This window comes from Oratosquilla oratoria, chromosome 40 (assembly GCF_046742065.1).
Source record: "Oratosquilla oratoria isolate Oo_2021 chromosome 40, ASM4674206v1, whole genome shotgun sequence".
NCBI lineage: Eukaryota > Metazoa > Arthropoda > Malacostraca > Stomatopoda > Squillidae > Oratosquilla > Oratosquilla oratoria.
Genome location: NC_134816.1, coordinates 43,073,781 through 43,087,481, shown reverse-complemented (window position 1 = coordinate 43,087,481; position 13,701 = coordinate 43,073,781). Strand labels below are relative to the sequence as shown.

Genomic DNA, 13,701 nt, shown 5'->3' with positions numbered 1-13,701 from the left:
AACCAAATTATTCGCGGTGCTCCTGAATGTGTAATATGTCATTTTTGCGTAAAGAATTGTGTTTCGCCGACAAGACAGCGGCATTACTCGCCTATACCACGCTTTTTAATTTCAGTAAACAAGTCCCAAGAGAATGGGAACATAACACTACATTAAAACACCGGGACACGTACCCTAGTACACGCACACTGGTACACGTATACCAATACACTAGTACATTAATTCACTAGTGCTAGTTCACTGATACCAGTACACTTGTACTATTAATACGCTTGTAAACAAGTATTAGTACACTAGCACTGATGATGAAACGCTGGAGGACTTTGCTACGTACACAAACAACTTCTATCTGGAGTAATTCTTTATTATCCATTTTTTCTTAATCGAGAGAATAAATAACAATATCACAAATAAAGATGCCCTCATACCTTTGGCGTGGGTTGGCCAAGCCGACAGAGGGAGTGGCTGGGCGCAATTCTTTGCCTAAAAACTTCAGAGTAAACGTCTAGTTTGAGGAAGAGAAGGAGAAACAGGAGGAGGGCTGCTGGCTGTCTAGTTGGTAGAGGAACAAGTGGATGAGCAACAGCTGCCTGGTTAGTGGAAGAGGTGGAGCAGCAGCTGCCTGGGTAGTGGAGGTGGAGGAGCTGGTTAGTGGAGGAGCAGCTACCTGGTTAGTGGAGGTGGTGGAGCAGCTGTATGGTTAGTGGAGGAAGTGGAGCAGCTGGTGCCTGGTTAGTGGAGGGAGTGGAGCAGCAGCTGCCTGGTTAGAGGAAGAGGAGCAGCAGCTGCCTGGTTAGTGGAGCAGCTGGTGCCTGGTTAGTGGAGGAGGAAGTGGAGCAGCAGCTGCCTGGTTAGTGGAGAAGGAAGTGGAACAGCTGGTGCCTGGTTAGTGGAGGAGGAAGTGGAAGAGCAGTTGCGTGGTTAGTGGAGGAAGAGGAGCAGCAGCTGCCTGGTTAGTGGAAGAGGAACAGCTGCCTGGTTAGTGGAGAAGTGGAGCAGTTGGTGCCTGGTTAGAGGAACAAGAGGATGAGCAGCAGCTGCCTGGTTAGTGGAGGAGGTGGAACAGCAGCTGTATGGTTAGTGGAGGAAGTGGAGCACCTGGTGCCTGGGTAGTGGAGCAGCAGCTGCTTGGTTAGAGGAACAGAGGATAAGCAGCAGCTGCCTGATTAGTGGAGGAAGTGGAGCAGCAGCTGCCAGGGTAGTGGAGGTGGATCAACAGCTGTATGGTTAGTGGAGGAAATGAAGTAGGTGGTGCCTGTTTAGTGGAGCAGCAGCTGCCTGGTTAGAAGAAGAGCAGCAGCTGCCTGGTTAGTGGTGGAGCAGCAGCTGCCTGGTTAGTGGTGGAGCAGCTGGTGCCTGGTTAGTGGAGCAGCTGGTGCCTGGTTAGTGGTGAAGCAGCTGGTGCCTGGTTAGTGGAGAAGCTGCCTTATTAGCGGAGAAGGAAGTGGAGCAACTGGTGCTTGGGTAGTGGAGGGGAAGCAGATGGTGCCTAGTTAGTGGAGGAGCTGGTGCCTGGTTGGTGGAAGAGGTGGAGTAGCTGGTGCCTGGTTATTGGAGGATGTGGAGCCTGGTTAGTGGAGGAGGTGGAGCAGCCGGTGTCTGGTTAGTGGAGGTGGAGCAGCTGTTGCTTGGGTAGTGGAGGTGGAGGAGTAGCTGCCTGGTTAGTGGAGGCAGAGCAGCTGGTTTCTGGTTAGTGGAGGAAGAGGAGCAGAGGCTGCATGGTTAGTGGAGGTGGACCAGCTGGTACCTGGTTAGTGAAGCAGTAGCAGCAGCTGCCTCGTTAGTGGAGGAGGAAGTGGAGGTGGAGCAGCAGTTGCCTGAGCAGTGGAGGAAGTGGAGCAGCTGATGCCTGAGTAGTGGAGGAAGTGGAGCAGCTGGTGCCTGAGTAGTGGAGGTGGAGCTGCTGGTGCCTGGGTAGTGGAGGTGGAGCAGTAGTTGCCTGGGTCGTGGAGGAGGTGGAGCAGCTGGTACCTGGTTAATGGAGGAGTAGTAGCTGCCTGGTTAGTGGTGAAGGAGCTGGTGCCTGGGTAGTGGAGGTGGAGCAGCTGGTGCCTGGGTAGTGGAGGAGGAAGTGGAGCAGTTGGTGCATGGGTAGTGGAGGAGCAGCAGTAGCTGCCTGGTTAGTGGAGGTGAAGTTGGTGCAAGGGTAGTGGACCTGCAGCTGGTCCCTGATTAGTGGAGGTGGAGCAGCTGGTGCCTGTTTAGTGGAGGTGGAGCAGCTGGTGCCTGGTTAGTGGAGGTGGAACAACTGGTGAAAGCAAGGTGATGAGATATACAAAGGGGTGAGGATGGCAGTAAGCTCTCTTAAAGAAGAGAGGTTAGAGGTGGACAGTTTTAAATATTTTGTCACTTGTGGCAGGGAATGGAGGAAGGTGGAGGTAAACTGTAGAATGATGGATGAAAAGTGTCATAAAAAATGAGTACCTGGGGATGGATGCAAAGACAGAACTGTATAAAAGAGGAGCTTGTAAATATGACACTCTATGGGGGCTACTTGGAATTTAAAGGAAACAAAAAAAAATTGAGATGAAGCATTTTGGAAGTATGATAGGTGATATAAGTTGGATAGAGTGAGAAATGAGGTGAGGAGGATAGCTGAGGTGGAAAGGGAGCTGGCAGATAGTGCTGATAAAAGAATACTGTGATGGTTTGGGCACATGGGATGGATGAATGTGGGTACATGCCTTGTATGGCTATCCCTATTACAAAGGGGAAGAAGCCACTTGGTATATAGATAAAGACATACTGAGTTAATTACTGATGCAGTTGTGGTGTAGCGATTTTTCACTTTGTGTTCCCACATGTCCTGCAGGTGTTTAGAGAGGCAGATCCTACAAATGCCTTCATCACAGTACTAGGGTCTTCCTATGAACTAAGGCACATCAATTTTGTGTCTACATAGTCACATACACACACAAACATAAGAAATACATATCAATATGCATCCATACATATACATAAATGAATATGTGCATTGTGTGTGTTTTAGTAATTGTAATATTCAGGAAAGGAGCTACATCCGTACTCCAACCCCCCCCGCTTTTTCATCTAAAAATTATCCTACCTTGTTTTGAACCTGCTTTTGGTTTTAACTTGGGCTACTTTATCTAAGCTACTCCAGGAGTTGATGCATCTATCTGGGAAACTGTGTTTTTTGACATCCTTCAGACAAGTGTGCCAAAGAGGTCTTGTTTGTCACTTTTATCTGGTCCCTTTACTGGCCTGAACACCACTTCTTTCAATGATAGCAATTCCAGTGTTTGTAATGTCTCTTCATATGTCTTGCCTGCAAGACTGGGGACGAGTTTAGTTGCTGTTCTTTGGCTACCTCTCTTATAAAGGGGGAAAAGCTCTTGGTATATACGAGTAGATATAGATAGATCTTTCTCAAAGTTCTTCATCTCTACAGATTCTCCTATAATAATTTCTAGCCTCACCTCTTCCATTCTCTCCCTTTAATAACTTTTTCTTTTGGCACAACCATTTTGGAGACTAATCTTTTCTACTGAGTATATATACTTTCTTGCACCACTGCCTCTGACCCAGGGCAGTGGACAAGGTGCAGGGATGACCCATCATCCAGGAGGTGCCAAGATAAGAGGGAGGGTGGAGGGGAGTGGAGTGTATTAGGGATGGAGTGGGTGGGAATGGTTTTTATGCCTTTTTCTTTTTGGCTACCTCCTTTGTAAGGGGTAAAAGCCTTTGGCTGAGCGGGTTAGGGCATCGTTACTTGCGGCAAAGGTCGAGGTGAGGGCGGTTCGAATCCTGTCACTGGCGAAGTTGAACCAAGGGCATGGTTCACTAAACTCCACACTACAAAGCCCTCTGTGAGGGGCACTGTCCTAGCCTCCCAATAGGGGGGGAGTGTGTGACGTTAAACCATATCACATCATCACATATGTATACTTTCATGGGTTGATAATATCAAGTTCCTTGTTAGTGGTTGTCCAGTCTTCCTGGGGTGTCTGCTCTTACTCATGTCACGTCTTTAACCCAGTGGATCATGTGTTGTCCATTCTACATGTGTGTGTATTTACCTAATTGTATCATACGGGAAGGGGAGCTATGGTCATGTAGTCCCGTCTTCATATCTCCTTTTGTCTAGACTGCTGTTAAATTTGTGCATAGTTTTTACACACACCACTTTATCTAACTTGTTCCAAACATCTCTCACCCTGTGGGGAAAGCTGTTCTTTTTCAGGTCTCTTCTATAACTCTTTCTTGATTTTCTTTCTGTGTCCTCTTGTATTTCTACTGTCCCATTTTATTAGATCCTCTCTATCAATAGTTTCTATGCCTTTCATGATTCTATAAATAGTTATCAAGTCTCCTCTCTCTCTTCTTTGCTCTAATGTCTGTAGCTCAAGTTTTGCTAGTCTCTCTTCGTATGATAGTTCTGAGAGTGTTGGTGCCAATTTTGTGTGTGTGTGTGTGTGTATTTATCTAATTATAGTGTACAGGAAAGGAGCAACGCTCATTGGGTTCCGTCTCCTATTCTATAATTTTCTAACATACCTTGACTCAAATTCATGTACGGTTCTGACTTAATCTATATCTCTGATTTCCAATTATCATATTAAGATCTGAACTCATGTATTGTTTGAGCTTGGGCTATATCACCTAACCTATTCCACATATTTACACATCTATATGGAAAACTGTATTTCTTCACATCCTCTCGAGATGTGGTCTTTCTTAATTTACTTCCATGACCTCTAAGCCCTCCTGTGTGTGTATGTATATGTTTTCAAGTAGATAAATCTGCAAACATACCTACTTGCATGTACAATTAACATTGGCAGTTGATTTGCTTCTCTTTAACAAGGGTAACCTAAATTCAGTGCAGTATAATAAATAAATAGATAACAAGATTTCTACACATTTTGAGCATAACTCCAACCAATGATCAAAGAATCAAGTATAAGTTCCTTGATCAATGACACTTCCCAGGGGCAACACAGTATCCAGTGTGTGTGTGCACAACTCACACATTCCAAGAGTACTAGTACAGTTACCCCAAGCAATACAATACATGAAGACCTGCACTTTTTTATACATTGGATCACATGATTTTATTCACGTGCAGTTTTGCATTGCACGATATGGTATATCTGTGCACATAATCGGCAAAATGTCCTGCACCAATTAACTCATCCCACAACACATTGCATGTGATAAGGTCATTTGTCACATGTACACCATCAAATTCCAACATGCAAAAAATGTATCCAACCTGCACCAATTAACTCATCCCACAACACACTTTGCATGTCATAAGGTCATGTGTCACATATGCAGATGTGCACCATCAAATTCCAACATGCAAAAAATATATCCATCCCCACTCAAACCATGCATTTCTAGGTGAGCTCTGAAATGTCCTTAGGCCCTAAAATCACACTTTGCTTCACCTGGCTATTCACATCCGTCATGTAGTTTCTCATACATTTCTTCCTAAACACTTTTGTGCACAACGAGAGATACCTTGCTTGACTCACATGATATATCATACAACCTGGGGTGAGACACAAGGCATCACATGCATAATATATCAGATAAATCATGAGGAACATTATCTGTTCAATGTGAACCATGGCATGAGCTGGCTACACATGCAGTCCATGAAACCCATGGTGAACAAGAGCAACACAAAAATCTCATCATACATTAACACCTTCTGTACAAAAGTCATACATTCATACGCATTGTGTGCACTTAACATTTTCCAGCATATGGTCTCAGTATTGTAGCAACCTTTACACATTTTGTTGCTGTATGTGCCAAACTATATTCTTAAACAAGATTTCATTCAAACCGAAAGCATCCTTTCCTAAACTCAATAATATTGCTTCTTGTCTCAATATAATGATCAGAAACCTGTAGCACCACAGTAATGACCCCCAGGCCCTCCTGTAGGTCCCTCCACAAAGATATTCTGGACCGGTGTCTGTGCTTCTGCATCCATGGGTGGGTCTGTTTTTGTTGCTAGGTAATAAGAGAAAGAGGAGGAAATGAAGTGGAGGAGGAGGAGGAGGGTAGTAGTAATTGCCTATTATCAGCTCTCCCTGTGTGAAGTGGGGGGATGACACTAAAAGTTACTAGAGAGCTTAGGCTTTGTTCAGAGACTGAATGTCAGCCCGTGAGGTTTTCCCCCCTCCAGATGGAGGGAGATAAAGTAACGAGTTTTAAACACGGATGGCAGACACATAAATCGTACGAGTACGTGTTGTAAGCTACAGTAACGTGTAGTTAAACAAGGACATTTTAACTTCTGTGATATGTACATGTAATAATTATGTACAGTTTATGCAAACATGCTTACCCTCACACATACATATATATATTTACAGATATGTATACATATGCATACACATATGCACACAAGAGGCATACACACAGACACGCAAACATGTTACTGGTATTTACATGCATGCACAGACACACACATTTTCATAATGTATACACTGTATATGCATACTGTATGTGCAGCTAGGTTTCTGTATTTCTGCACTGTTACGTCAGTCCGGACACCTTCCTCTGTTGCACGGACATGCACGAGCACAAAAACTGTCTTTACAAATGGACACAGAAGTGGAACTTTCCACTGAAAAACACAACCATTAATGAGAGGTACAACCTCTAGAGCATTTTTCTTGTCTGTCTACTGTTCCATTGGGAAGTTTTTTCAAACCACACATAAGCACCTGTGTTGTCTTAGACCATGGTTTTAGAGACAGTGAACAATCATTGTCCAAACTGTCAAACTTTCTGATACTGTATATCAATCACACTAATCACTCGTTAAGTTATGGGTGTCCTTGATGTTGTGTGACGAGGCAGTTCCAATGTTTTCATAATGCCTAAAAAAAATGATCTCACTCAAGAGAAAACTGTAGATACTTTCATAATTCATCCACCTTATAAGTATATCTATTGTCTCTACCAGACCCGTAAGTGTCTTTTTATAACCCCAAGTCTATAATAGAGCCCGCCCACTTGCTGCAATACACTCTGCGTGCACCATATAAGGGCCGATTCACATTATATGATTCATCTTTGTTTGGCTTTCATACATTTTTTGCATTGAAGTCAATTAGGCTGTTTGCATTATATGTTCTGTCTATTGTTCATCTTTTGTACAGCCTTCATTTGTACATACTGGATATGTTTGGAAGAAATTCCAAAGGATGAAATGTATACATAATGGAAATGTTCTGCATCCTAGCCATAAGTGTGAGCATCGTTATGTATCAGTCACTTGGTGGTAACAGGGAGAAGGCTGTGACTTACCCTCAGTCTGAAAACTTTTGTATTTGCACATTGAAGAAATAGTCATGAGCAATGGAAAGTCAATATGGTAGAACTGGTCACTGGCTATGAGGAGCTTGTCAAGTCCAAAATTCACCCTCTGACTTTCTTTTCCTTTGGCAATTGTGCACCTCATCTTCATCTAAAAGGAGAGCAATTGCAGCAAGTTCCTTTGCACAACCTTTTCTTGGTGCCATACCAGAGCAACAGCAGCACACTGACTGACCGCATCACGTATGGTGTGAACACAGTGATATTTTGATGGAACACAAACGAAATGTAACCATATGAAAATGAACCATGTAGTGTGCATCGGCCCTAATGTGGTTGGGCTCACTGTTTGGGATCCCTATACGCCACGCTCTCGTCCACGTGTGGTCTTCACCTGCCACTCAGTCTTCAGTGGTCACAATTCCACTCGTCTGAGCCATCGGAACACTCAACGAACCCGTTGCAGATGTTGGCAGAGGACAGGCATTCCCCCAGGGGACACCGGTGGCCCTGACACGTTGCATTCACGGGACGACTCAGCTCACTCTGCGTCAGCTCCATAACCTGGAAAATGGAAGAATGTTTTCCTTAAGGTTAATCAAACCGTCATCAATCCCTTCAGCTGACAGAGGAATAAAACTATCTAGATTTAGCCAAAGAAAAATCTGACATGGTCATCTTCAGGTTGAAGAGTGTCTGACTAAGCGAGGAATGGTTATAGTGGATTGGCTAGTGAGGTTATTCCATGTGTGATCAAGGAAGGGTAATGTGCCAAGGGACTGGAGAAGTGCAAATACAGTTCTGCTTCATAAAGGAAAAGGAGACAATATTGGGGAGTGGAGGAGTTGGGGTGAAGGTAAGTAGTGAAGGAAGCAAGTAAATATCATGAGGAAATTAGAAATGTCATGAGAAATAGGTATCTGAGAATGGATACAATGAGGAGCTTTTATGGAGGAGTGATTATGTCTATGACACTGGGTTAGAGACTTGGAATAATGCAGGAAAACACAGCACTTCCACAGCAGAACATGACAACCACAGCTGGTTTACCCCTGCAGCTTCATTTACAGTTTCTTACTGTGGACAAAAAAAAAAATCATTATCAAGACTATGATTGATCTCACATCACTCATAATCATTACCTCCCTGCAAGTGAAGAGACTTTTAACACTTAGACTTTGGGTAGTCTGCCTATGTTGGAGCACTTGTGACATACCTGGTCAATCCAGGAGAGGTACTTGACGACTTTGGTGTAGACCCCTGGGCGGTGTGGACGTGCACACCCATAGCCGTTGCTCGTGACGCCTACCAGTTGCCAGCGACCATCAGGTTCCTGTGTGGAGATATTTACCTTGTTGTATTTACCTAGTTGTATTATACGGGAAAGGAGCTATGCTCATGGTGACCCATCTTTGTATCTTTCAGCATCAAGGAGAAAGAGCTGTGAATATAATGATAAAACATGCCTAAAGGAAACTACTTAACCCATAATGAGGCTAGATGATGAGAGAGAGATACAGAAATACAGAGAGAGAGAGAGGGTGGGGGGTGAGGCATGCAAGTTAAGAATCGAATAAATAAAGACCTCAGCAATGGTAGTCAGCCACAAGGAACATGTTCTGTGATTGCATACATACTAAGATTTTCTTCCCCTTACAAGGGAGGTAGTCAAAGTCAAAAGGCATAATTCCACTCCCACCCATTCCATCCCCACACACTCCACTCCCATCCACCCCCCTCCCTCCCTCCCTCTTTTCTTGGATCCTTCTGGATGATGGGTCATCCCTGCATCTCACCCATTGCCCTGGGATTGCATAAAACAAAAAATTCCTTTCCCTGTAACAAGGATGTCCATGAATTCCAAAGACAGTTAGTGAAGGATGCAGTGTTTGTACCAAGAAATTTGGATTTCACTGTAATATACCTTGATAAAGGTCTTCAAGAACCTACCTTGCACAAAGGTCAAAATAATAATAGGTCACTTCACTTGGGAAAGGGAACTAATGATATGACATTATACAGAAGGGCTACAGTTGACTAATGACTCGTGACTCAATTTTGTTCCTTTTCTTTCCAAAACAAATTGGTCTATTGTTAGATCATGTATTGTTCATGAGCTGCTGCAAGCAACTTCCGTGATGGATGGGGATGACAGGTAGTGATGGATACAGAGTTGCCTAGTGTAGGCCTTATGGTCTCTTCCAGTCTCCTTCATTCTTGTGTTATGTTCTTATGATGGCAAAACAGGAAACGTTGTCTGGCTTTAGCTTATGCTTGTGCCCTAACAGAATAACCAACAGGCAACCTACCTGGCACATGAGCGGCCCTCCGGAGTCGCCCAAACATGCATCACGGCCTCCACGGTCATACCCAGCACAGAACATGGCATCGGTGATCCGGTAGAGGGGAATGAAGACAGTCCGCTTGCGACACTCTACCGTTGAGATGAGAGGGATCTGCACCTCCTGCAGGGTGTCAGCTGCCAGAGGGAAAGGAAGATCTTAGTCACTCTCATGAGTGTAGTGGCATACATATGAATACCAAAGTTTTTTTTCCCCTTATAACGGAAGTAAAAAAAAAAAAAAGGGCATAAAAACCATTCACACCCATTCCATCCCCAACATACTCCATTCCCATCCACCCCCTTCCCTCTCTCTTATCTTGGCACCTCCTGGATGACGGGTCATCCCTGCATCTTGCCCACTACCCTGGGTCAGAATTGGTGCCACAAGACACAGCACATCCACAGCAAGGCTGCTTAATTAAATTGGCAACCCTCCCCCCCTCTCAGTCCCCTCATGCATAAAAGGAGAAGACAGGGAGAAATCCCTTAAGGTTGTCAATTTATCTTTCACACATACTTCGTCATACTGAATACTAAATATTTTCCTTCAGTAAACTACAAGACAATGGCAGCTAATAGTGGTGTGAAATGGGGTTACTGTGAGCATATATGTACTGTGACCTTATATATAGCCCAATTCATGGGAAATGCTGTGACATACAAACATTCCACTCCTTGCCTACCAAAGTTGGAGTGCCTGATCACAGTGCAGCAATGTTGATTTCTTTTTCTAAACCTAGAGGGGACTAGAAATTGGATCACTGAATTGGTGGTCAATAATGGTACTAATACATTATTGAACTGTGCGTGTGTGTGTGCACGCATAGCATAGATAATTATACTGGGAGTCCTCAGCTTCCAACAGTCTCAATTTCTGCCATTTCGGGGTTACGATGCTGGCAGTACATTCCCTTTTGCTATTTTTTTTTTTTGTTTACTTTTTTTTCTTTTATAATACAAAGAACTTGCTGGTAAATGCGGCAGGGGAATGCATCACCATGTGATGATATACTGAGAGTTGTGCTCCATTTTGATCACTAAATATTATTTGCTCTCTTGTTTTTGTGTTTTTATCATTATCATCATTTTTTTTTTTTTTTTTTTAACTTTTTACCATCCCTTATGGCTCCAAAGCATAAGGGAGACTTTTCTGATGGCCGTGCACTGAAGAAAAGGAAAGCAATCACCAAAGAAGGTCCTTACTTAGGCTGGTTCCGACCTATGCCAAAAATCACTTTACGAAGTAGTGTAGGAATGAAACTCTGTCCTAACTCGAGTGTACAGACACACAAATACAAATCAACCTCCATGAGGCTAGTGCTTTCTCTCTAACCCGAATATAATGTCACTCACGGAAGATCCTGCCGACCTCAAAGAGTTGCCCCCAGCCCACGAGGGTGCACATGCGGTGGTCCCTGATGGGGCTTTCAGGGGGTGGCAAGCATACCGGCCTGACGAAGTCCGTGAAAATGACGGGCTTCTCCATCCTCAACATCGAGATGTCATTCAGGAACCCTGTGTCCATGTACCTGGTGGGAGAAGAGAAGTGATTGAGTCAGAGGCAGGTGGTGGTGGTGGTGTTGGTGGTGGAATGTGATGATGTGTATTATTTACCTAGTTGTATTTTACGGGGTGGAGTGTATTCAGGGATGGAATGGGTGGGAATGATTTTATGCCTTTTCCTTTTTGGCCACCTCCCTTGTAAGGGGGAAAAAGCCGTGGTATATGTATGCATGTATGTATTTCACGGGAAGAGAGCTATGCTTGTAGTGACCCGTTTTTGTATCTTTCAGCATCCAGTTTGTTCTTAAAATCTTGTATAGTTTTAGCACTCACTATTTCCTCATTCATTTTGTTCCAGATATCTATCACTCTTTGTGGGGAGCTAATGGTGGTGATAGTGGCAGTGTGTGGAGTGTGGAGGGAGTATTCACAGGTAAATATTTTCACCTTAACTTCCTCAGTACTGTGCAGCACTTTATACCTCTGCAGTTAGAGAGGTGGGTAGCCTTGCCTTGAACAGACATCTATTGAACGAGATCCTGTTGAGAGCAAGGTCCTCCCTTATTTGTTTAACAAAAGACTCGTATTGCATTTTCCAGAATCAAATAGATGCAGTACACTGTAGTTACCATAGACTTTGTACATGCTATGACAAAAATAACATAAGAAACAAAATTCACAAGTTTTTGGAATGTGATGGCAAGGAAAACAGACAGGAGCATGACCTATTTGATTTCCAAACATTCCATCACAAAGATATTTTTTTTTTTACATTTTCTTTGCTATCACAGTCAAATTCAATGGAAAAATAAGGATAAATTGCAGGTAAATAGAAGAAAACCAGAGAAGCATGGCAGCAGAGCAGCAGCAGTTGGGATAAAAAAAAAAAGCTGAATAGAAAATACTGGACAAGTGCACACATGTACACATGCACTCACACACAGAACATACTGAAAGGCAGGCATATAGATAAATAGGCAGATAGACACACAGAATATACTGACAGGCTTTAGGTACTTGGGGTTGCATGTGGCAGGAAAGGGAGTGGAGGTAGATTGTAGACAGAGTTTGGTAGGTAGATGGAGAGAAAGAGAGAAAATACTGATAGATAGACATATATATATATATATATGTGAGATCCACATATAGATTAGATAAATAGATAGTGAGAGAGGCAGAGACATTTTAACAGAAACTATTGACATATATAACATGTGTGTTATGAAACTGTTGATAATTTCTGTCAAAACATGAATTCTAATGTCACTGTGGACTTCAATTTCCATTGGAAGCATTCTTCTTGCATCCGAATGGCGGTTCTACTGAAGATATGAGGCAAGTGCCCTTACTCGGGATGGATGAAGATGTGCGAAATATGTCGCAGTTGCTCGAAGGGCGACGGGAACTTGTTGCCTCTGCGGAGAGCCCCGAGGCGTGCCACCCAGTACTCGCACGTAGCACTGTACGGCAAAGAGGACAAGGGGGAAAATCAGTGACAAATAAATGACATTAAACTCTTTGATACCTGTGGGGAAACATAAATAAAACAGTCTGATAGCACTTGAAATAATGTAATAATTAATTCACAGGGTGGATGGGATTTGCTGAGATGGGTCAATCCCCTTCAATGCTGAAAAGGATTGTACGTAACTAAATTAAATCCTCTGGCAACATCCAGAATTTAGGGGCAAGAGATAAGTGCAATTTGCATGTAGGTCTATGTATATACGTACATGCATGAGAAATCACACAAACTCATTATTCTAAATATGCAAAAAAAAAAACACCATGGAAAATAACAAGAAAATGACCAAGCATTTTTGTCTATTTAGACATCTTCAGGGTACATGAAGGTGTCTAAATAGACGAAAGCACTCAGTCATAATTTTATCATTTTCCTTGGTGGTTTTTCTGCATGCATGTATACATATACTTGGATATGGATTTGCATATGTGATTTGAATGATTTGTGGGTAAATGCACGATGATTGTGTGCATGTACGTGCATATGTGTATGCTCTGCATGTTCATAAAGCAGCACAAAAGGAACCTTCACCCCCCCCCCCAAAAAAAATAAATAAATGAATAAATAAAGACAATAACTGTCTCCTTACCTGTAGAAGCAATGGCCAGCAGAGACGAGCCAACGTTCATTGATGAGCGTGGCCCCGCACTGGTACTCGCCCTCCTTGTAGAGTGCCGCATGCCATGGCCACGCCCCGGGGCTGCTGTTGCTACCCCCAACAATCCTGCGAAACCAAAGAAAACAGTGACGTAAGTGAGACATTCAATACACAACATAAACACACACACACACATATTAAACAGCTCAGTGCATGATCCTAAATAAAATTAACAAAGGATGTCATCACAGTGACAGTGTTAATGGTCACAATTTTTCAACCTTCAAAGGCATAATTTGAAGTTTAGTCATTAAAACTGTCACTGATGTATCTGACATACATTTCCTGAAATCTGAACAATTTGAGTAATGATCTACACTTCTTATTCCATACTGTTAAGACAGGAAAATAGTGGATAGCTCACACCAGGAG

At 43.2% G+C, this 13,701-nt stretch overlaps 1 protein-coding gene across 1 annotated transcript; it reads right to left on the bottom strand.

Moving 5' to 3' along the window:
- Positions 1-7,704: 7,704 nt before the first annotated feature.
- On the bottom strand, positions 7,705-13,451 carry LOC143020828 (enteropeptidase-like). The gene is made up of 6 exons (XM_076177642.1): positions 13,261-13,451; positions 12,496-12,606; positions 10,997-11,172; positions 9,609-9,778; positions 8,516-8,632; positions 7,705-7,863 (listed from the first exon to the last, which is right to left on the bottom strand). Exons 1-6 carry the CDS (start codon positions 13,431-13,433, stop codon positions 7,708-7,710), a joined length of 903 nt encoding a protein of 300 aa, XP_076033757.1. The 5' UTR covers positions 13,434-13,451; the 3' UTR covers positions 7,705-7,707.
- Positions 13,452-13,701: the final 250 nt, after the last annotated feature.

Bases quoted from the DNA above. Each gene is read 5' to 3' on its own strand.
- LOC143020828 (XM_076177642.1), bottom strand. From the start codon at position 13,433: ATGTCTCACTTACGTCACTGTTTTCTTTGGTTTCGCAGGATTGTTGGG. The intron at 9,779-10,996 runs GTGAGTGACATT...TCCCTCTGGCAG, and splicing joins TGAGGTCGGCAGGATCTTCC to CTGACACCCTGCAGGAGGTG. The intron at 7,864-8,515 runs GTATGTCACAAG...TCCATTTTCCAG, and splicing joins ACCTCTCCTGGATTGACCAG to GTTATGGAGCTGACGCAGAG.